Source organism: Budorcas taxicolor, chromosome 16, assembly GCF_023091745.1.
Source record: "Budorcas taxicolor isolate Tak-1 chromosome 16, Takin1.1, whole genome shotgun sequence".
Taxonomy (NCBI): domain Eukaryota; kingdom Metazoa; phylum Chordata; class Mammalia; order Artiodactyla; family Bovidae; genus Budorcas; species Budorcas taxicolor.
In genome coordinates this window covers 64,841,970-64,865,470 of record NC_068925.1, presented here as the reverse complement: position 1 = coordinate 64,865,470, position 23,501 = coordinate 64,841,970, and the positions used below count along the sequence as shown (strand labels likewise).

Genomic DNA, 23,501 nt, shown 5'->3' with positions numbered 1-23,501 from the left:
GGCCAAAAGAAAAAAAAGTAAAATTTATTACAAATTTTCAACTCAAAGAAAAACTGATCATTAAAATTCCATCAGATATTCAGTGATAAATCATTCAGTTGCTGAATTATGGTATAGCTTAATAATCACTGAAATTATACTTACTTTACAATAAGAGGTCTTTACTTTTAGAACTCTGCTTTAACAACAAAAAAAGGGTTTAATGACTTTGCTAAAACAGAATGGCCAATATCTTAGTGACTAAAGTACCTAATTTTGTCAGAAGCTGTAAGCTCTCTTTATTCAGAGTATTAGTACCAGTGCCTTACTATAATTCTCAAGTTACTTACATTTATGTCTCTCTCATGTATTTCATCTACAATTACATGACTGATTCCTCGAATGCCGGCTTCTAATTTTCTTAGGAGCACACCTTGAAAAGAAAATCAGAGTAAACACTGGAGATGAGCTTCTATGGTAAAGTAGGGAGGTACAGAAAAGTGCAAAGAAACAAATTTCCAGAAAATCATCCATGCTTCAACTACTACAACCCCAGCATTTTAGTTTCATCACTGGTATAAATTATTTAAAAAGTGATTTGTACTCTGAAACATACCTGTCTAATGAAGAGTATGAAAAAGACGTTACTCTCGTAACCTAAGTTGATTTCATTTGCTCTGTGCTACAACAACCAGAAATGTATCATACTCTCTAAGAAGAAAACTGCCATAAGTTCTGTTTAAACAAGAATTCTGAGACTGGGCTCTTGATTCTTCATTTCCAGTCACTCTGTGCTGTTATCAAGTTTTCTTCACAAACAACACAATGTACACCCCAAGTGAAAGGCAAAAATAAAACATGTCACTGACCTACAGTGCAAAACATTATACTCGCATGAGGGCGAGGAAGTATGGACTCAAATCGAACGCTATAGCCACAGCTTTTTCCAGGCTCTTCTCCTCTCTCATATGCAACTCGTTCTGCCACAGAAACCGCACTGATTCTCCTGGGCTGAGACAAACAAACAAAAAAAGTGATTTAAATGCTACAAAATTAGTTACACTTAGTAGGGTTATTAAATTACTGTAGTAAACCTGACCCACTGCCAGCTCAGTAATCAACAGAAAGAATAATAGTGATATATTTATAAAGTTCCAAAATTAAAAAAAAAAAAAAAATTCTATGGCAGATGCTGGGAGCCAGCGTGAGGAATCCCGCCCATGGCAATGGTCATGAGGAAGGAAGCCAGACAAAACGCAAAGGTGTGATCTAGCTTCAGGGGTTCCCTCTGAGTTTTCCTGAATATCTACCCCCAAAAACCAGAGTCTGCCAGCCTTATGGCATATAAAAAGAATGTCTCGGTCTGAACCCCCTTTGGATGGCTAACTTGCCTAACAGGTTTCCCCAGACTTTTTACAACTTGTGATCTGTTTACAGCCCCCCAACCGCGAGAGGCACGAAGCTTAGAGCATCTTAGAGATACAGAGCCTTTTCTAAAAAGCTAAAAATTATACTGGTCACGGGTTTTCACTGTTGACTCAATGACTTGCCAGGCCTCCATATTCTTTACCTTTTAGGCACCTGAAGGATATTAATCAATGTAATTGGGATATAGAAATAAAAATATAGTAGTTTTGATGTTAGCAACACTGGACTTTTGAGTTAATTACTTTTCTTTGTTATATATCACTGCACTCCTCTTGTATCCTCGCTATGTAAAAATGTAACTTTATTTAGTGCTTTCTGAGAGTGGCACCAGACTTTGGGAAGAACAACACAAATAAGTCTTCTGGTTGACAAATCCTTATCAGAAAAAGGCCGTAAAATGTTAACTGGCCCTCTGGCCAGAAGATGATGTAAATCACCTAAGACTTGTGTACACAACTAGGTATGTTGTATACTAGAAAGAAAGCCTGGTTTTGCTAAGAGTCAGGGCTGCTGATGCTGCATAATTTTATATTATCCATTGATGTCTATGTACAAAAAAAAGTATAAAAGGCCTTTCTGGACAATAGGGGATGGGCCCGTCACTGGACTGGTTTCCCCCGTGTCTTTACTCTATTTTCTGGCTGAATTCCCATCTGGGGCGTGGAGGCTCACCATGTCTACTTACTTGCCTCGGCTTCTAAGATCCACGAGAGAGGGAGCCCAAGGTGGGGCACCCCCAGCTATTCAAGAGGACGCCAGCGGCCTAAGGTAGATGGTGCAAGTTCCTTGCCTGGAACTTTATTGGCTTTCCACGTAAACCAAGTTATTCAGCCTCTTTTCTCCACTAAATTTTCCTACTACACTATTTCTTCCTAATCTCTCTTTACATTTCTAATTAAATAAATAAGTTTTTCCTCGCCCACTCCGTCTCCCCTTCGAATTCCCTGGATCCACCGGGGCAGGACCCCGGCAGGCAGACATGTTTAAAATGCTGTTTTTCACTCTGTATACAAAGTGATTCCAAGGTTTTTACAGAAAATTTCTTCACCACTGGCCCTAACTCTTAATGGTATCAAGTGATCTTTCAATAGGGAAACCGATCACACGTGGTAGAGAACTTGTTGTAAGTGAAGGCACACCTTTAAAGAACTATTTAACTGAGATGTACGAGTTATTAAGAATGCGAACAATTTCATCCTTTGCTGTATCTACCATTCACCCATTTATTAATTCATAAGGTAAGTAGTCATAGCACATTAGTATCAGGTGCCACAGAAGGTGCTAGACAAACAGAAAAAGATCAAAAAACAAACAAACAAAACCCCCCCAAACCACAATGAAATCACTCCTAGTTTTGATGTGCTTATGTAGCTGGGAAAACAATGTATGTAATTGTTTCCTGCAATGTAGGAATAAACAGGCTCAATCATAAGGATGATGCTATGGGTTAATGTTTTAAGTGTTGGGCCTTGACTTTTCTGAAAACTTCCAAAGATTCCCCTATCATCCAAGTACACAAAATAGCATTATACTTGGTAGATAATATGGCTAATATGATATCCTGTAAGTACAGCAACAAAGGTACATGTAGATTTAGACTAAATGTTTCCAGGCTGTCCTGGAATCAGAAGACAGGCTACACCTCTACACCACCGGAAATTTTCAAGCAGAAGTTAGGTGACCATCTATTATAAATACACCACTCTGAGAAGAAAGATGGAATAATTCTCTGAAGCATTTTTCAACTCCATAAATGTACTACTTTATGAAAGATATAACAATAAAGGAAAACTAGGGAATAAATGAAAGCTGTTTTATATGCAAAGAAAGAGAATAACCCTTGATCCACCATTCCACACTAGCTTCCTTGCTTTTATATTTGTTGCTACTGCTAAGTCGCTTCAGTCGTGTCCAACTCCTACTGACCCCATGGACGGCAGCCCACCAGGCTCCTCTGTCCATGGGATTCTCCAGGCAAGAGTACCGGAGTGGGATGCCATTTGTTATAGCCTACTTATAGAAATCTGTGCATTTTACAGATGAAGCCCACTGGAACTGTCCAAGTTATTTGGGAGGGGGCACAAGTTAGTGAGCAAATCATACAAAGTGGAAGACCATATTACAGAAACTATTCTGTCTAGAACAAACAGAAGCCATTTTTTGTCTGAACAACTTGGATTTGGTAAATCAGATAGGAGGTGAAAAAAATCACTTCCTACTGGGGCAGTAGTTTTTTTCTACTCATGACATGCAAACAACTGAGTGAAAATACAGGTGTTCAGCTCATTTGCTGGAGTTTGCATTTTTGCCTGTATTGCTGGATTGTTCTGAGTGTAAAGCTGGAAGTGGTAGCACAGGGAGGGCAGAACAGAACTCAAATGTTCTGTAAACGGCATCCTCCTGAATAACACGTCTCCTGAAAGGTAAGTACTAAGAGGAAGGGTACTTTACTGATAGGTGTAGTTGGGAGTTAGAACGTCTCCTGTGAGGCAAAGAAATCATAGCTAGTTTGGGGAGTGAGAAGGACAATCAAGGAATAGTTTGAGACGAAAAAAGCTAAGGGTTCTATCCTAGAAAAATGGACACCTATCCATCCTATCTCTTCAAGTTTAGGATATCATCAATTTTAAATGCATTCCTTTGATCAACATTTTTAGATCCTCCCCAAACCCAACTCTCCTATAAAATATACAGGGCAATTTTAAGACATATATTCATTTCAGACACATTAAAAGCATGGTTTACACATGTCCACATAAATGTATACGCACAATTTCTTTTGGGGGGGGGTGCTATTTCAAGGTTCAAGACGCTCCCCTGAATATTAATTATACTTTCCAGGTTAAGAATCCCTAAGTCAACCCTCGTCCGCCTAGGAGGTGGTATCCGGCTACCTGCAATGCTCTTTCCAAACGCCAGAAGTACAGGGTTACAGCTGACAGGAACCACTTTACCTAAGAAGACTTGGAAGGGTAATTAGCTCTTCCCTAACTGTGCGACAGACTTGCCAGCATTGCTTATAGGTGGTAAGGTAACCGAACGTGGCAGTCAAAACGGGGAATACTGAAGGCAGACTGGTTGTGAATATTAGTTTCAACCACTTCCTGTGTTAATCTTGGGCGATTTTTAAATCTCTTTGTGCCTCAAGTTACTGAAAGAAAACTACTAAATGATACAGTACTTACATCTTAAGAGTCATAAACTAATTGAACCCAGCATATAATAAGCATTCTGCTAAAGTCAATCATTTATCTGTTTTTCTATATTGTCTACTCTTGTTCTGATTGGTTTTTATTGAACCTTAAGGTGATAAGATAAAGAGAACCAAAGTTTGAATGCAAACTTAAGGACAAAGTACTCTCAGTTTTATCTTATTTTAGGCCCAAAGAAATGGGAATAACAGACCACCTGACCTGCCTCTTGAGAAATGTGCATGCAGGTCAGGAAGCAACAGTTAGAACTAGACATGGAACAATAGACTGGTTCCAAATACGAAAAGGAGTACGTCAAGGCTGTATGTTGTCACCCTTTAACTTATATGCAGAGTACATCATGAGAAACGCTGGGCTGGATGAAACACAAGCTGGAATCAAGATTTCTGGGAGAAATATCAATAACCTCAGATATGCAGATGACACCACCCTTACAGCAGAAGGCAAATAAGAACTAAACAGCCTCTTGATGAAAGTGAAAGAGGTGAATGAAAAAGTTGGCTTAAAACTCAGCATTCAGAAAGCTAAGATCATGGCATCTGGTCCCATCACTTCATGGCAAATAGACGCAGAAGCAATGGAAACAGTGACAGACTTCAGTTTTTTGGTCTCCAAAGTCACTGAAGATGGTGACTGCAGCCATAAAATTAAAAGACACTTGCTTATTGGGAAAAAAAAGTTATGACCAACCTAGACAGCATATTAAAAAGCAGAGACAATACTTTGCCAGCAAAGGTCTGTCTAGTCAAAGCTATGGTTTTTCCAGTGGTCATGTACGGATGTGAGAGTTGGGACTATAAAGAAAGCTGAGCACCGAAGAACTGGTGCTTTTGAACTGTGTTGGAGAAGACCCTTGAGAGTCCCTTGGACTGCAAGGAGATCCAACCAGTCCATCCTAAAGGAGACCAGTCCTGAATATTCATTGGAAGGACTGCTGCTGAAGCTGAAACTCTTAAAACTTTGGCCACCTGATGAGAAAAACTGACTCATCTGAGAAGACCCTGATGCTGGGAAAGATTGAAGGCGGGAGGAGAAGGGGGTGGCAGAGGATGAGCTGGTTGGATGGCATCACCAACTCAATGGACATGAGTTTGAGTAAACTCCAGGAGTTGGTGATGGACAGGGAGGCCTGGCATGCTGCAGTCCATGGTGTTGCAAAGAGTCAGACATGACTGAACTGAACTGAAATGAGGTTTGAAGACTCCCTTCAAGCCCAGACATTTAAGAATCTACCATATGATTCAGTTTACCTTATCAGTGAAAGATACCGGAGATTAACACAAAACTTAAATTCTTTTCATGCCTTTTTTCTGTGTTTAACTTGAAGGGGCCTAATGCTCTACCACTTTCAGAATTTTCTGTCACTACAAAGGGAAGCTGATCAAAGAATTAGGAATGCTCTGGCTTCTAGATGTTTCCACCTCTCCAACACTATTCACAACAGGCACACTCCTCATCAACTGGCTTGTCACTTACCTGAGTTACTACAATGTTGCACTCAGCTGCGCGGTCATTCTGGATGCAGTCATCTAGAATAAACTGGGGAACCTGTGTGGTTTTACCACATCCGGTAGCACCTCGAATAATGACAACTGGGTTCTGACTAATTGCTTCCAGGATTTCACTTTCAAATTTCTTCACAGGCAGTAACTCTCTCTCCTGTAAGACCTGTATTAGAAAAGTTAGACTTCACATGTCCACCCACATACATATCAGAAGCTACTATTTTAATTCTGAAAAAGAAACTGCCATCTCTAGGAAAAGTTACTCCTTCCCACTGGCTTAATACTCAGAAAATACTTTTTGAGAAAAGAATATATACATACACACACACACACACCTCTAATTGAACAGCCTCTTTCCATTAAATTTCTGGGAAAAAAAAAAAAAAAAAACCACCAGACCTATCTTTGGCCTTATCCACATCCTTATTTTCCTCATTTTTATCCTGGACATTACATATACATTACCCTTCTTCTAACATTTTAAGTCGCTTTATTCAGAAAACACCAAAACACACACACACACGGAAAGTTGTTATACTCCATCTCTTCATTTACATTAAGAATCACAGGCCCTTAACTCACTACTCCTATCCTCAGAGGTAACTAGGAATCAGTTAGATTAGTATCTTTGATTAGCCTTCCTAGAAAGGGCAAAAATATATTATTCGCTGTTTTGAAGCTCTTAAGCCCCATTTGTTTAAATACTTCAGACTTACTGCTTGTAAATCACGATCCTGTTCCAGCTGATACATTAATTCATTCTTGAGGTCCATGCTAATTTGTTCGGGAGTAGCCTGTAAAATGGGAAAGCAACAGTCACACAAAAGCATAATTCAGCTTCAAATGAAGAAATGAATTCGGCTTCAAATGAAGCCGAATTCATTTCTTTAAAACTAGACATCCAAATGAAATATGTTCAAAAGTAAAACACAGAAGTCTGATCTCAACAACAGTGTTGCACTCACATAAGCCAGAGGCCCCTCATCAATGTTGCTGCTAGTCCAAGGATTCCAGTTGGATTGTGGCGGTGACCAAGGAACCACACCCACTGGGTTTTGCCGCTGAGATGGCTCAAACTGAGCCAGTTTGCCAAGGTTGAGTGCAACAGGCACAGAGGGATCTTCAGGCTATTAAACAAACAAACAAAACCAAAAATATCAGTTCTTGTCTGACTAAAGAAGGTCAATACAAAGGTGAAGAAATGAGTAGCTGTATGCTTACTAAGGGCACGATCTCAAGATTTAACTCTTGAACAATGTTCTGCAGCTGATGCTCCAGATCTTGAGAAAGATTCACTTTGTAAGGCTCCACCTACAGAAAAGGGAGAGTCATCAGAACCGTGTGACATACGCATGGACACCACTTGGGTTTACTACGGAAGGGTTAGGAGGATGGAGTCGATACTAGGCCTACAACAGACCTAAAGCCACCAAGAAGTCAGTTTCTTGGTGAAAGAATTACTTTAATGATGAGGAGTAAGGCCATTTCCATTTCTTGAGGCAAGAGTCCTAGAATGATCAAACATCTTTAGCCAAATATTAAACAGAAGCTAAACTGAATCTCACGGGCTTCCCTGGTGGCTCAGTGGTAAAGAATCTGCCTGCCAATGCAGGAGACCAGGGTTTGCTCTCTGGGTCGTGAAGATCCCCTAGAGAAGGAAATGGCAATCCACTCTAGTATTCTTTCCTGGGAAATCCCATGGACAGACGAGCCTGACGGGCTACAGTCCATGGGGTCACAAAGAGTCGGACAGATTTAGTGACTAAACAACAGCAAAACTGAATCTCATATTATCTCTCTGGGCTACTAAGTCTAAAGACTCACTGTCTCTCCTTCTTTCTTCTTTGTAAGTCCAGAGTAAGGTTCAATCACTCCAAGGTGGTAGAGTTGTCTGACAAGTGACAGCGCACAGGACTGTGCTGCCAATTTTTTATTTGATCCATGTTCGCGTGCAAAAATCCCTATAATTTAAGTTCGAAATTACCAAAGAGAAAAAGATAAATTGTCTTAAGTACAGAAACATCTCATCATAAGCAACTAGGAGGTTAGGGTACAAAAGCTGACCTAAAATGCAGACTATGAATTCTAAGCTCTTTTCATTCTAACTGCTAACTCAAACCAATACCATTAACAGCTGACCATCGGTTATAGGCACACACTAAGACACATACCACATACAAATCTTTACATTAAAAGCAAATAAACTATTTTAACGAAGCTGTCATTATTAACATCATATAGCATTAAAACGGGAAGAATTTAACTTCTGAAAAATAAAGGATTAAAAAGCAAATCAAAGGAATGAAAATGGGTCCAAAGTGCCTAGGCCAGGAGTCAAGCAATTTTCTTTTATTAACGGTCAAAAAACATCTCAGGCTTTAAGGCCATATAGTCTCTGTCAGTTACTCAATTCTGTCTCTCAAGAGTGAAGCCATTTACTAAGAACACTTCAACTAGAGTTTGACTATGGGCCCAGGAACCAGAAATGTTATCATGTTTATAAAGAGCTTATAAATGTAAGACAGAAATAATAATGTGTCATATATTTGACCTACCAAGCTTAAAATATTTATCTGGAATTCTACAGAAGTTTGCTATTCCCTGATGTAAACAAATGACTGTAGCTATGTTCCAAAAAGCTTAAAACTCCTATCCACTCAAAGTAATCGTAAAAGTCTAGGATTAAAAAAATTCAACATCATCTCCTAGTGCTTCTTCCAAAGACTTGATTTTATTCTAAGTCTTTGATACACTACACTTAAGTCATAAGAATTAGACACTACACATAAGTGCATAATTCTCAAGCTGGAAAGAATCTTTACCTACTTCCCGCAACTGTGGTGACATAAACTGAGTCCCAGCAACACAGGTATGACTTAGTTGAAATCACTAAACTTGTTAGAGACAAAATCAGGTACACAGAGCTATTCTATACTTTCAAGCATGACACACTGCCTGCTTTTAAACTTACTAAGAATAAAGAATACATGTTCATGCTTGTCTTTTTACTTCCTTTATGAATAACCCCAGTCAGTTCCTTAAATGCCTCCTCAAGGGTAACTTTCTCACCTTTCTGTCTTGACTCCATGACTCTTAAATGCTCACATTCACCTTTAGACCGCCAATCCCATCATCTGATTAAATCCTTTCTAAATGTCACTAAGTTTTACCTGAAGGAGCTGTATCTTTTCTGTATCAATGGAAAGATTAATTCTTTGACACTGGCACATTCCTCAGCAGCCTATCACCTCTTACCCTTTGAAATACAATACTAGCACAATCTTTCACATGTAAAATTGGGAAACTGGGCCTGCTAATCACTAATATTCTAAAACACCCTAAATGGTACCTTATAGCATGGACTCTGTCAAATTAATAATATATGTGGCTCAAGACTTTATAATGAATACTACTAAACTGTACAAGACTCAGAATATCAGGAAAGCAATAACACTTACTTCTGCCTATCTGCTTGATATAAATGGTCATTTCTGCAATAAAGCTCCTGTAACAACATATACAAACAAGGTTAGAAATTTCACCATTAGAATTATTAAATCCAGGATTCTTAAATCAGGCTTTCCAACTGCTTAGGCAAATCAAAGCAAAAAACCACTGTAAACATTTCTGTTCACTCCTAGAACAAATGAAGTATATAAACGTCAAATAATGTACAACACGGCATGAGACAGCTGTAATCAAACTTGATGAGCCAACTGTTCATGGAAAGAAAATGTTAGGAGTTGTGATTCCATATTTACTTACTTTAAACTGTATTTCAAGGCTGCAGTCTGAATAGCTAGAAAACATTCAGTGAAAAGGAATTTTCCACTTAGCCTGAGGCCAAGAAATAAAATAAGTCCAATACTCTCCTTAAACTACAGTTGTGGTTGTTTTAAGATTCTTTGCATGGGCCACCCACTAATGATTTCAATCTGTTACCATCAGCTAAAAATAGGCTCGTATGCACACATACACATGGGTATACGAACACTGAGCCCGTGTCAGTGGCTCGAGACAGAGATCTGGTATCTGCCTGCAGTTGGAAGTAGCCCTTATTAACAACAAAAAAAATAAGCTTATTTAAGTCAAGTCTCGGACAACAAAATATTTTTGAAAACTACAGCTAAAATAGCTAGCAAATACTAGGGAATAAATTTGGGCTTTAAAAAGGGGAAAATTGCCCTTTGGAAACTATGCTTTCTGATCTTTCCATTACATATTCTAACCTTGGCTTTGTGCTGTGAATAAAAGGTCAGGTGAGACTTACAAAAAAAAATGTTAAGATTCCTTCCTATACCTCGTGAACTGACCTTCAGGCACAGCGGCTTCAGGGGTCAAAGGCCACTGGCTTTCAGGGAAACAACATCCACCCTTTCATTAATGACACCGATGCCAGTATGTTTCTCAGCCAGGCTTAAAGTCAGCACTCAATCTCATTCTCCTCCACCTAGGGGGGAACAGCAACACCAGAAATCAGTTTACAATAGTTTCCCATGTGATTGCTTAGTTCAGCCTAAGCAGCAGCACATGTGTGTATGAACACAGACCTCTAGTGTTGCTGTCTTGTTATGCCTTTAAAGGACATACAAAGAGCAATGCTGTCCAAGCTCCCCCAACTGCCTCTGCCTTCCTTGTCATAGCCTGAATTCTTTAACTCTTTGTATCAGAATCAATTAAGATATTTAAAAAAATTTACAATAAGTTTCAGGCATACTTAAATTATCTAACTGCCCTTAAAGTTATTAAGAGCTACTAAGCCCAATCAGTGTAGCAAAACAAAATTTAAAAAAAAAAAACATCAATAAATGAATCTTTCTTTTATAATCTCTGATGGTTTAATAAAGTCAATGTCAAAATTAAGTATTTGAGAATTCAGGATTGAATAAAACACTGGGAAGCAGGGGGAACCATGCTCTGAACATCATTTTGATCAATATCAAAGTTTTATTTCAATAATAATTATTTTAGGGTTGCTGGATGCAACACTTTGATTTTTAAGGAAAACAGTTTTGATGCATTTTGACTTAGTTCATTTAAGGACAGCAAATTAAATCATCCAGATTTTCATTAAAACATCCCCTCCCTTTCAATAAAATATTAGTGCCCCCAGAAGAATCTTATCCATATGAGCCTTCCTGGGAGTAATAATTACTACACCCTGGAATGCTCTCAGGAAGAACAGCAAGCAGGCTGAGAAACATACTGTCACTGTGAGAACCTCCTCCTCCCTGTATGTTCAGTCTTATGAAATTTAACAGAACAAAAGTATGCTAATTTAACTCACATACAAAGATGGAGGCTCTCCTTCAGCTTCACAACAGGCCCTTAAAACTTCACTAACAGGACTCGAACACAGGCAACTTTCAAAGCCGATGGGAAATCTGGTTCTAGATGTAACACCATCTTATCTCTGAAGACTCTAAACTTTAAGTGTCTAACTTGACACGTTAAAGAAAAACACATTATAACTGCTTCTAACACCACAGAGAACAACAAACTCACTACCTCTGGCTGACTTTTAAGTCAAACACGGACAAACCACTACTTGAGGCTACTACTGAGGCTTTTGCCTCTCAGATTCATACGAGAACCAGAAGTCTAGCAACACAAATAGCAGATTTTTTGCAGATTTTATCCTTACACAGAAAATTTTTGTGATTTTATTCTTAAAATCACACTCCTAAGTGGAAGCCATCACAAACTGCACATTACACATCAGTGACAATTCTCGGTCAAAGTAACGTATCTTTTCACCATTTCTACTCATCCACAAACTGAACCAGATGCCACGTACAAGAACAGAACAATAACTCTACAAACCTCTAACTTACTATAGAAGGAAAAGAGTGAAACAAGCAAACCTGTTGTGATCAGGACCCACTTGGGTGTATTTATATTCTCCTTGAATCTTTTCTTTTTGGAAATATTGGTTCAGACGAGCCTTAGCATTTTCCAAGGTCCAGTTTCCATGAAGTCCAGCATTTAAATCCACTTCTTCAGATTCAAGGGTCTGTTGAATCAATGATAATTAAATTTGGCTTCATGATGCTATGTATATTTAAGATACACAATTCTATAACAACAATTTCTTTGTACCATGCTTTAAAAGTGCAAAAGTTGTCTTTTTTAACAGCTTTTAATCCTAGTCAAAACTCAGCCAGAACTAGTTTTTATTCCATGTGACGGTCCTATCGTATAAACACGCTATTGGTTAATGTATTACACATTTAAACTGTTCCTAAGAAGCCTTTGACCACTTTTTTTAGGCTGGTTTAAAAACTTTAAACAAATAAAGCGAAAAGATTTTCACTGGTGGTCCAGTGGTTAAGACTCTGCACTACAAGGGGCGGGTTTGATCGTTGGTTAGGGAATTAAGATCCTGCATGCTGCACACACCCAAAAAAATCTAAGTATCTATCTATTTGGCCAAAAAATAAGGTATCTATCAAGTCAGAAAAGTAAGCTGTCTTATCAAAGCACTTTTACTGCAAGTGATCAAGAAATGAGGTTTACTAAGGCAACTAAGTTTCCTACAAAGCAGATGAAGAGACATTTTATTAATACCAGGGAAAAACAGTTTTATTTCACAGGCAATTCTAGTGACCAGAATTAACAGGTAGCTTAGATTTATGGTGTTTTGCATGAATTATCAGTCTCAAATAATTAATTAAAACAATCACTAAATTATAAAGTTGCAAATATTTTAAACTGTTCCATGAACCAAGTCCTAAATCACACTCTAGGAGATGTAATACAGGGTTATATAGCCTTACCGCTTGGACTTCCTGTTCTTCTTTTCTTGAGTAATAATCCTTCAAGTTGGCACCTCGATCCCAGGTGGGCACATAGCCAGAGCCCCCACCTCCAGAATTATTTTCTATTATGGAAAGAAAATGATGTTCTTTTAGCAAATCAAATTGTACAAACACTCTTAATATTTTTTTAAAACTACTCCTAATTTAGATTTCAGAGCTCTATTATTAGAAATTTAAGATTTCAGTTATTTGGAAATGGACCTGAAATCTCTCACTTAACGAAGTGTTACCTCACTGAATACAGGTCTAAATTGCTAACTGTAAAGATGGTATGCAGCAGGGTGCTGCTAGTAATGATCATAAGTGACTGATAACCTGGGATACATTAGCATGTACCTCTGTTTTAAGTTGTTACATATGTAATAACTGATTAAATGGTAACTGTTTCTTCACTAGATATGACCCTGAAAGAAAGCTACACGCTAGTGCTAGAGATGGAAATAAGAAGTTAAAAAAGTGTTAAAAAGTGATGAATTTTAATGAGAAAGCAGAGTAAAAATTGTACTTAATATTGCCTAAAACTGTTTATTAATACTTTTTAAAAGTTTACTCAAGTAATCTTATAAGTAAACATTGTTATCCTTGTCTCATAAACACTGGATCTGAGACATAGGTAATTTGACAAATATTCCAGGTAATTGACCCCACAGCGGACACACTAACGAAAGTTTTGATATATACAGAATTCAGCAGTGACGGGGACCCATATAGCAAACAAACAAGCCTACAATATTTGGTAGAAGTCAAGTTAAAAACAAGAAAGGGCAGTATAAACCCCTTTAACCAAATATTCTAGCCTGTGCAAAATCTATCCAGAGATCAAAATCTATTGACAGAAAGTAATTGAGCTGTACCACTTTTTAAGAGATTAAATAATCTGGTAGTATCTGCAAACTTATGAAGATCTTGGGTTCTCTTCACATTAGGACTTCAGAATAGTTATTTCTATCTGTCCAAGTGAGAAAAAGATGGTGACTGTGCAAGACAGTGTGTATCTTATTCTCAGTCATGTGCACACATTCAAGTCCTTACCTGCCTGGAGAGTCAGATGTGGAGGAAGAGGTCCTCCCAGGTTTCCTGGTAAACCTCCATCATCTGTTGTGGTATCAGATGAATCAGTAGCTGAGGGTGGAGGGGGTGCTACCTATAAGAGGAAAAGTCAAGGCAAGGTCAGTAACTTTGCCTTCAGAGACCATTAAATTCTCTAAAACTCACAGGAGGCCCATGTGTCACCCCCTCTTTTCCTCATAATATTAATATTGTTGCTTTCAGAATTAAAAAACTATTATGTTCTCATTTCAGGCAGAAAAGGTAAGGATAATAAAAATATCCGTTAATTTTCTCTCTGGAGATTACACAATTATGTAGATGAAAATAATTTTCACACAAAAACTGGGATCACTTTATGCTGTATACATCATTTACCTTTCTGCATAACTCAATAAAGCTATGAGCCATGCTGTGCAAGGCCACCCAAGATGACAGGTCATAGTGAAGAGTTCTGACAAAATGTGATCCACCGGAGGAGGAAATGGCAACCCATTCCAGTATTCTTGTCTGGAGAATCCCACGAACAGTATGAAAAGGCAAAAAGATATGACCCTGAAGGATGAGTCCCCCAGGATGGAAGGTGTCCAATATACTACTGGGGAAGAGTGAAGTGCAATTACTAACAGCTCCAGTAAGAATGAACCAGCTGGGCCAAAGCAGGAATGACGCTTTGATCACAGGATGTCTAGCAATATCCCTGGACTACCGACTAGATGCCAGTAGCAACCCTCCCCCTGTTCTTAGTCAAAAATGCAATGGGGACTGGGGGACATGCCAAAACTGCCCGTTGAGAACCACTGGAAATGACTGAAATTGTGGAAATGCAAAATAATTCAACTCTTATCCTACAGAGAAAGAAAATGGTAACAGCCTGCAAAAGCACATATGCAGTATCCTCTGATACAGCAATTCCATTTCAACAAATCTCTCCCCAAGACAGATGAGCAAAAATACAAAAATTTATATGTATACACATGCATAATACATAGGCTACTCATTTTAGCATTGTAAGTAACAGTAAAAACCACAAAAATCCATCAGTAGAGGTTAGCTGAAGAAACTATGGTACTATTTTAGTGAAAAGCAGGTAAGTAAAGGAAAAAGAAAAGTGTACACAAGATACTGTTAGTAAAATAAAGAGCTGGGGTTAGGAATATTAATATACATATTTTTTTTGGCTTATAGTTAGAAAAAAGAAGATTGACTAATAACTAAAAAACAAAAACCCAACAGGAAAACAGATGGAGGAGGCAGGGACAGAAGTCAGACTTTTCCAAATACACTTGTTTCATTAATTTAACAAATTATGAAACTATTTAATGTAATTGTCCAGTTTTACAATGACCCTTAAAAATTAAAGCAAAATGAAAACAAACCAGAGGATAGAGATGACAGAATGACCACAAAGAGGAATTATTTCAACGTGAAAGTGCAGTCATTTTAAGTCTGCAGTAGGATATGGGGGCTTCTTCCCAGGTGGCTCAGCAGTAAAGAATCCGCCTGCCAGGCAGAAGATGTGGTCTGATCCCTGAGCTGTTACCATTCCCTATAGAAGGAAATAGCAACCCACTCCAGTATGCTTGCCTGGGAAATCCCATGGACAGAGGAACCTGATGGGCTACAGTCCATGGGGTTGCAAAGAGTCAGGTATGACTTAGTGACTAAACAACAAGTAGGATATACCCTAAATATGAAAAGAACTGCAAAAACTTAAATTTTCCAGTAATTGCATAATTGATAATAGCACTGGAATTTATAGCATGAGACTGCTGTACATGTATTATTGAATAAAGCAAGAGTAATTATGTTAGGGCTCTGCAAGGAAACACAGTTTCGGTTTGGGGGTAACAGACAAACAGATGCACACGAAGGGTGAGAAAAAGCTCTGCCATTCTGAGTTTAAACTGGAAGCATCAGAGTGAACTCAAAATATACCTTGTCTTGGAAAAAATTTTCCCAAGCTTTGTACACTGAAAAGGCTAAAACAATAACCGATTTAGTAGCAACTCTTGGCACTCAGTTTGTAGTCTCTAAACACCACCCCCCAGGAAAAAGAGCCAGGGATCTTAACATCTCTCTAATAGTAAAATTCAAGGCGAGTCCAACATATGATATGCCACAAAGCAAGAAAATGATCAGACTAACGGGTAAGGTTGCTACTGCTACTGCTAAGTCGCCTCAGGCGTGTCCGACTCTGTGTGACCCCATAGACGGCAGCCCACCAGGCTCCCCCGTCCCTGGGATTCTCCAGGCAAGAACACTGGAGTGGGTTGCCATTTCCTTCTCCAGTGCATGAAAGTGAAAAGTAAAAGTGAAGTCGCTCAGTAGTGTCCAACTCCTAGCAACTCCATGGACTGCAGCCTACCAGGCTCCTCTGTCCATGGGATTTTCCAGGCAAGAGTACTGGAGAGGGGTAAGGTTAAAGGAACTGAAAAAAATCAATCTGAAGAAGGTCCTACCAGCTAAAAATGGGACAACTTAAAAACAGCAACAAAAAGATTAATGAATGTATTAATATATTACATATTTGAATCAATGAGTTCATAATAATTGTGGACTAATACATAAGTGATAACCTTTAAAAGATACTAGGGATGAACTTAACTGTTAAAGGGAAAGAAGCAAACATTTATCTTTAACATTTTCTGTATAAATTATACCCCAGAATAACTGAATTATTGATAAAGAGAGGTTCTGCTTTTTTTAAAAGGTGGTTTCTTGTTATAAAAGTATTTGAACTAAAAAAATCAAAGAAATTTACTGAAGAATTAAATCCACAGTGATATCAATAGCTGCTAACGTCCCATCAGGTGCCTCCTGATGGGAGTACAGACTTAATCTTTGGAGATTTCCTGTGCCTGCCCCTCTACTCCAATCAAACTGAAATCTGGTCAAGTCTCTAACCACCAATTATGAGAAACAGAGGAACAGAGAAATACTTTATGATACCAGGGGGCTGGATCTGCAAGATCTAAAGTGTGGGAAACTATAAAATAAATAACATGCTTTCTTTAACTAATTCCAAAGAAAAATTAGAGAGAGACGGGGAGGGAGAGAGAATCTAGTGATGAGAACACCAGACATCAATTAACTGTAAAACACAGACAACATCTGGAACATAATTTAAATAAACTACTAAAAATGGACTCACGGAACAATCAGGAAAATCTGAGTACTGACTGGGTGTTTGGGGATGTTAAGAAACTATTAATTTTTTTTAGTTTGATAATGGAATTGCTGTGTTTTTTAAAAAGATTACCTTTTAGACATACAAACTGAAACAGTAACATATGAATGACAGGATATTTGGGATCTGCCACCAAATAATCCAAAAGGAAAAAGGTAGATAGAAATTAAGAGATGAATCATGATTGGTCATGGTGAAAAGTATTGCAACACAGGGGTTTGTGATATTATTCCTAGTCTTACTTTGACACACATCTGACATTTTCCATGATAAAAAAAAGTTTAAGTATCCTTGGCATTTAGAAATAAGTCATTTTTGGCAAGTACATTCTGTTGCATGAAAGGGCAAGTGAAGTGACACAAATAGGGTTTGGTGAGGATGGGGAGGTAAAATATAGATGGTATGGTAAAGATTTGCTTGTGAAAGAATATTTTTCCAAGTTCATCGCTCATTTATCTAACCAAAAAATATTAAGTGCCTACTGTATGGAACAGAACTATTCTAGATGCTAGAGATAGCAACGAATTAAACACAGGAACTGCCACCTCCCCCCCTCCAACCCCATCCTCTGCTCTCATGAACTATAGTATGAAGATCTAGGGGTAAAAAATAGATTAAAAGAGGGGTCCTCAATCTCAGTATAAATGACATTTTGGGTTGGATGATTCTTTGTTTCAGGAAGCTTTGGCCTCTCCCCATTAGATGTCAATAATGCCACCATCCCCTTCCAGTTGTAACAAATGTCTCCACATATTGCCAAACATCCCTGGGGGACAAGATCACTCCCGGTTGAGAAGCACCAGGCTGGAAGTTAGTAAGCGATACGGACAAAAATCAAACAATGAAAGGAGACAGACCACCAGGCTAACAGCAGATTTCCAATTTTCAACAGGATGGCTGGGAAATAGCACTCTAGGCAGAAAGAATAGTCAAGCACAAAAGTCTTGAGACGGAAAAGGCGCTAGCCTATTTGACGAATTGCAAGAAGGTCAGTGTAGAAGTGAGGGACAAAGTAGAAAATGCATAGTTGGAGCCTTACAGAAAAGATCTAAATGTGTTACAATTCTAACAAGAAAAAATTGAAAATAGGATACTATTTCTGGTATGGCACAGTACCTCCTACTACACTAACTCCTGCAGGTAATATGAACTCCAGAAAAACAAAAACCCTAAAACTCTTCTCAGGCACTAAAAAGTGAACAAAATCTTGCAAACTCTAGAAGAAACTTGAAATGAGAAAGCAAAAAATAGACAGTATAATTTCAGCTTATTATGCCTTTTATTACTAGGGAAGACCATCTCAGACAGCTAAAACTCAATAGAAAACCCAGTCTTTCTGGCCAGAAGTATCAAAGGATAAGAATATGGGGACACCAAAGCTGCTAGAAAGTGAGAAAGAAATCCTGAAAAGGAAACAAAAGAGGAATCCCAAACTCTTGTGTATAAACTTTCCCCAAATCTCTGGCTAACCTTTAAACTATATATATGCAGAAGAGATTTCAAGCCTTCCAGCACAGGATCAGAAAACAGGATCAGTGAGATCTGAACTATCACTCAAAAGACAGTGCTGGCGCTTAAGTCCGTCTCAATTAACTGCTTGACAACACAACGACAAAATACTCTTTGGAGGACTAACATCATTTAGTTTCCAAAATATAATAGTCACAATGCCCAGAATATAATGCAAAACCATTTGACATACAAAGAGGAAAAATCTCAAAAGCACAATTGTTGTTGGGCGTTCAGATGCAATTGGACCTAGAGAGCAGTGGGAACCTGTCTTTCAAGATGGGAAAATGGCTTTACTGGCCTCCAATAGCTGTTTTATTAGATGCAATGAAGCAGGTGATATAGCGGCAAAAAGTAAAACGGCAGAAGAAATGATAAAGATCGGATCCTGCACCGAAAGAGAAACTAAGAAAAAAGATGATATTCCAGAAGAAGACAAAGGAAACGTCAAACAGTGTGAAATCAATTATGTAAAAAAATTCCAGAGCTTCCAAGACCACGAGCTTAAAATAAGAAAGAAGACAGAAAATTCTGAAAAAGGCCTGGAAAGATGGATTCTTGCATGAAACACTTCTGGACAGGAGAGCCAAAATTGAAAGCTGATAGATACTGCAAATGACCAGGATTTTGTTTCTTTTTTTCAATAATAAAACCAGTGTTTTTACAGGAAAAAAAAAGCACAATCAACAGAGCCCAACCCTAAGATGGCCCCAATGTTAGAATTAGCAGTTAAGAATTTTAAAACAGCTATTGTAACTATGCTCAATGATATACAAGAAATTCAGTCGTATTATGAATGTATGCTTATACTGACTGGATGAAAAGAAATGCCACCAGAAAAACAAAACCTGTTTAAAAAAAAAAAAAGGGCAATAAACTTAGGGGGAAAAAAAAGATAGTATCTGGCGGGCGGTGGGGGGCAGAACTGACAGAACCAACAAAGAAAATAATCAGTGAACTTGAAGATACTGATTATCTTTAACATATATATGAAATCATCCAATCTGAAAATTAGAGAAAGGAGGAGAAAAAGACGGTCCAGGACCTCCAAAATAGTTCCAAAAGGTTTCTTATATATATTAACATGAAAGTCCCAGAAAAAGAAGAAAAAATTAAGAAATATTTGGGGGGAAAAAAAAATAGCCAAAAGTTTCCCATATTTGATGAAAGACATAAATTTACAGATTCAAGAATTTCAGCAAACTCCAAGCAGGATGAGTACAAAGAAAACATCACAGCCAAGCTACTGGAAACCAAAGAAAAAAACAAAGCAACCAAAGGAAACACATATAGGCAGAAATGATTGGATTACTGCCCACTTCTCATCAGACAACAACGGAAGTTAGACAACAGTGCAACATGATCTTTGAAGTCTTAGAAGAAAACCGGCGCCTCAGAATTGCGTTATCTTCTATTCAAGGTAAAATAAAAACATTTTTACATAAAAGAGATGGAAGAGTTTGCCACCAACCGACCTAGGAAGAGGCTTAAAAATATAAAACCAAAACACACAACTAGAATAGGTCATAACACATAGAACAAAGGCCAGTGGGTCAAATATTTGAAAAAGAATCAAGGTCGTCTTGTCCAATCTTTTCATTTTACAGATGGCTCAACCAAACTAATTAAAAATCTTGTAATTATATAGTGGTACACCATACTAGAAAGTAAACTCAATTCCTGGGTAAATGCAATGGAAAGGTAAAAAACATGTATTTTTACCTTTATAAGCCAAGTCAGAATACAAAAACCCATTGAAGGGTGCTGAAATTAATGTTATTCCTAAAGGTTTTATAAAAACTGGATCTTTCATGTAATACCTAAGGCATCTGCTTAAATCATGTGATTTTTTTCATAATACGACTTTCTAAAAACATCAGCAATACCACTATTTTTGTGAAAATTCAAACGTTCACTTTTTAGTTTATTTTTCAAAACTTTTGCTGCATACACACGATATAATTAAAAATAATTATGGTATAAAAACACAAGAATGATATTCTACTGTACCAAATACTATTTTAACTCTAAGAAAATGTCAATGGGAGCAAATGTATTTTAAAATGTTACTGATTTTTATATTCTGTTTAAAATGTTATTTTTGAAGTACACAGAATACAACAGACTCTGAAAAATCAGTTTTGAATGAATACAATATGTAAAACCCTAAGACATACCAACTAAAGGGAATCCCCAAGTCAGGTACATAATGAAAATGAAATCCAAATCTTTAGGAAATCATCCCAGTTCTCTGAGAAAACAAATCACCCCCAAGGTTCACTAAGGAACATATTAATATACTGTTTGAAAACAACACCGAAAAACTATCACACTGAGCCTCCATACATACTGGATTAGCATAATCTTATAATATATGTCTCAAGTTGCTTGGCCATACTTACCCCAATAGCTGGGACTTCTTCACTCTTTAGTTCATTTATTCGAACCAAATAGTTAACAAAGTCTCTGGCAGCATTGCTCTGTGCATCTTTTTTATTGGTGGAATTACCCATGCCAGTGTAATTATATCCTTCCACTCGAACCTTCAAGAAAAAACTATATTGAGAGTGTGACCTGGGTAATTTTGGGATTTAAAAAATTCATACTTTACTAGACCATTAAGGGATTACAATTAATTATTGGAGATATACTTTATAAACATAGTGAAAATAACATACCTAAGAGAATTCACAGGCTGTCTTATAAAAAAATGCTTAATTCATACGGTCCAGTGATAAACTAATCCAAAAGAAAGAATGTTAACTTATGTGGCTCATATAATTTCTTCTAATACAACATTAAGTTCCACATTAAAATCTGATTTTACAAGACCAAAGAATAAACTAGCCGTACTTATTTTAAAGCTCTCTGACGTGAAGCAGTTAAGAATGCACCTACTTTCTACTGGAATTAGTAACTACAGACAAAGTTAATCCAATTTTTCTAGTCTGCATTACTGGTAGTGCATAAAGTGTGAAAGACACATTGTTCTAATTAGAATAATTTACCTACCACGTTGTTTTAAAAGTAACGCTTAGGGAATTCCCTGGCTGTCCAGTGGTTAGTACTCAGTGCTATCACTGCAGGGGGCATCGGGTCCACCCCTGGTCAGGGAATTAAGATCCCCAAAGCTGTGTGGTGCAGCCAAAAGTTTTTTTTAAATGATTGATTTCATATCACTTGAAAATGATTTATAATGAGATAGAAATAGCAGGCAAGTCACAATAAAGGACATAATCCAATGTACAACACATTAACATTTCCAAACAGAAAACATTATTCTTTTAATAATAAAATAAGCCTTAAAGTCACATAAATGCAAAATGTATTTTTTTTAATACCTCACACATGAATTTCTGTCTGTTTTTGTTCCCCACTGCTCTGATTTCATATGCTGGGGTCATCTTCCTTTTGCCACACCAGGCATACAGGAAATTTTTAACATCACCCATGATTCAAGTGTCTTCTTCAGACCTAAGAAACAAGTTAGTTAAAAACAGCATTATTTCTAAGAGTAAACAGTGGAAATTACCAATCTGGAAATATCCAATGGCTGAAATTTACTGAAAATCTATGTTAAGCACAGGATATTCTATCATGCTGCTATTAACATTGCCTATTAAGAAATGTTAATGATGAAACTGGACCATCTATCACATTTTGTTTAAAAAGAAAAAAAGCAGAATACTATAGTTTGTACTATGCAAGAAGTATGCATAAATAAATCAAGACTGGAAAACAACTATCCCCCACAAATGGTTATCTTTAGGTAACTACATGTGATTTTTACCTTTTCTTAAAAGAGACTTTATGTAATCTCCTTTTTACAAGAGGTACTTTATGTGTTTTATCTAATCCTCACAACTGTGGGAGATAAACATGATAGATCCTACTATATCACCGTTTTACAGGGAAAGAAACTTTGGCATAGATAGGTAACTTCCAAGTTATCCACTGTGGAGGCCCAAGTTCAAACCCAAACTACTATATTAAGAAATGGTCATCAATTATTTCGTATATAAATCCAATAGTTTACCCTCATTTGCACTGTCTCCTAGCAGACTGTCCTCAAAGCTGCAGGCAATATATTGTTAGTAAGTCCAAATACATAAATTAATCAGTACTTAAAATAATTAATGAACCTAAATATATTATACCAAATCTTTAGGCCTTGATATTCATTAAAATTTGAAAATATTACATCTTCTTGAAAAACAACATATTGCACTTGTTAGCATTCTCCCTCTACTCCCTCTATAAGAGAGCAAAAGATATTTAGCCTAAGTCTAAAATCTGAATTTAAATTACTAAGTATCTGAGACTAAATTTAGAACCAGAGAAAATACACTACAAATTCAATTTGCTGTGATGTGAGAGGAAACCCCAATAAGTCTGTCTTCTGATGATGCTCAGTGTATTTTGTTAGCACCTAAGTCTTGTGTCATCAAACTGGACTTTAGTATAAAGTTTACTTTGTAGTCAGTCACCCTGTTGTTGTTCAGTTGCTAAGTCATGTCGGACTCTTTTAGACCCCATGGACTGCAGCAAACCAGGCAGACAGTCCTCCACTATCTCCCGGAGTTTGCTCAAACTCAAATCCATTGAGTCAGTGATGCCATCCAACCATCTCATCCTCTGCAGCCCCATTCTCCTTTTGCCTTCAATCTTTCCCAGCATCGGGGTCTTTTCCAATGAGTCAGCTCTTAGATGGCCAAACTACTGGAGCTTCAACTTCAGCCCTTCCAATAAATATTCATACTTGATTTCCTTTAGGATGCAAATCTCCTTGCACTCCTAGGGACTCTCGAGAGTC

At 37.5% G+C, this 23,501-nt stretch overlaps 1 protein-coding gene across 2 annotated transcripts in view; it reads right to left on the bottom strand.

Annotated features, from left to right (window-relative positions):
* DHX9 (DExH-box helicase 9) overlaps positions 1 to 23,501 on the bottom strand; it is a 44,468-nt gene that overhangs the window by 18,907 nt on the left and 2,060 nt on the right. The window contains exons 2-14 of one of the 2 annotated variants that reach the window (XM_052653455.1): positions 22,030 to 22,162; positions 21,091 to 21,231; positions 13,975 to 14,086; positions 12,901 to 13,004; positions 11,989 to 12,137; positions 9,583 to 9,629; positions 7,949 to 8,085; positions 7,346 to 7,435; positions 7,090 to 7,251; positions 6,841 to 6,918; positions 6,096 to 6,287; positions 849 to 990; positions 330 to 412 (exon numbers count right to left, since the gene is read on the bottom strand). In XM_052653455.1, the coding sequence (XP_052509415.1) occupies positions 330 to 412; positions 849 to 990; positions 6,096 to 6,287; positions 6,841 to 6,918; positions 7,090 to 7,251; positions 7,346 to 7,435; positions 7,949 to 8,085; positions 9,583 to 9,629; positions 11,989 to 12,137; positions 12,901 to 13,004; positions 13,975 to 14,086; positions 21,091 to 21,231; positions 22,030 to 22,140 (1,548 nt within the window). In that variant the 5' untranslated portion in view covers positions 22,141 to 22,162. Of the gene's footprint in view, positions 1 to 329; positions 413 to 848; positions 991 to 6,095; positions 6,288 to 6,840; positions 6,919 to 7,089; positions 7,252 to 7,345; positions 7,436 to 7,948; positions 8,086 to 9,582; positions 9,630 to 10,437; positions 10,564 to 11,988; positions 12,138 to 12,900; positions 13,005 to 13,974; positions 14,087 to 21,090; positions 21,232 to 22,029; positions 22,163 to 23,501 lie in introns of those variants that run through there. The other variant, XM_052653456.1, reaches the window with a different exon arrangement.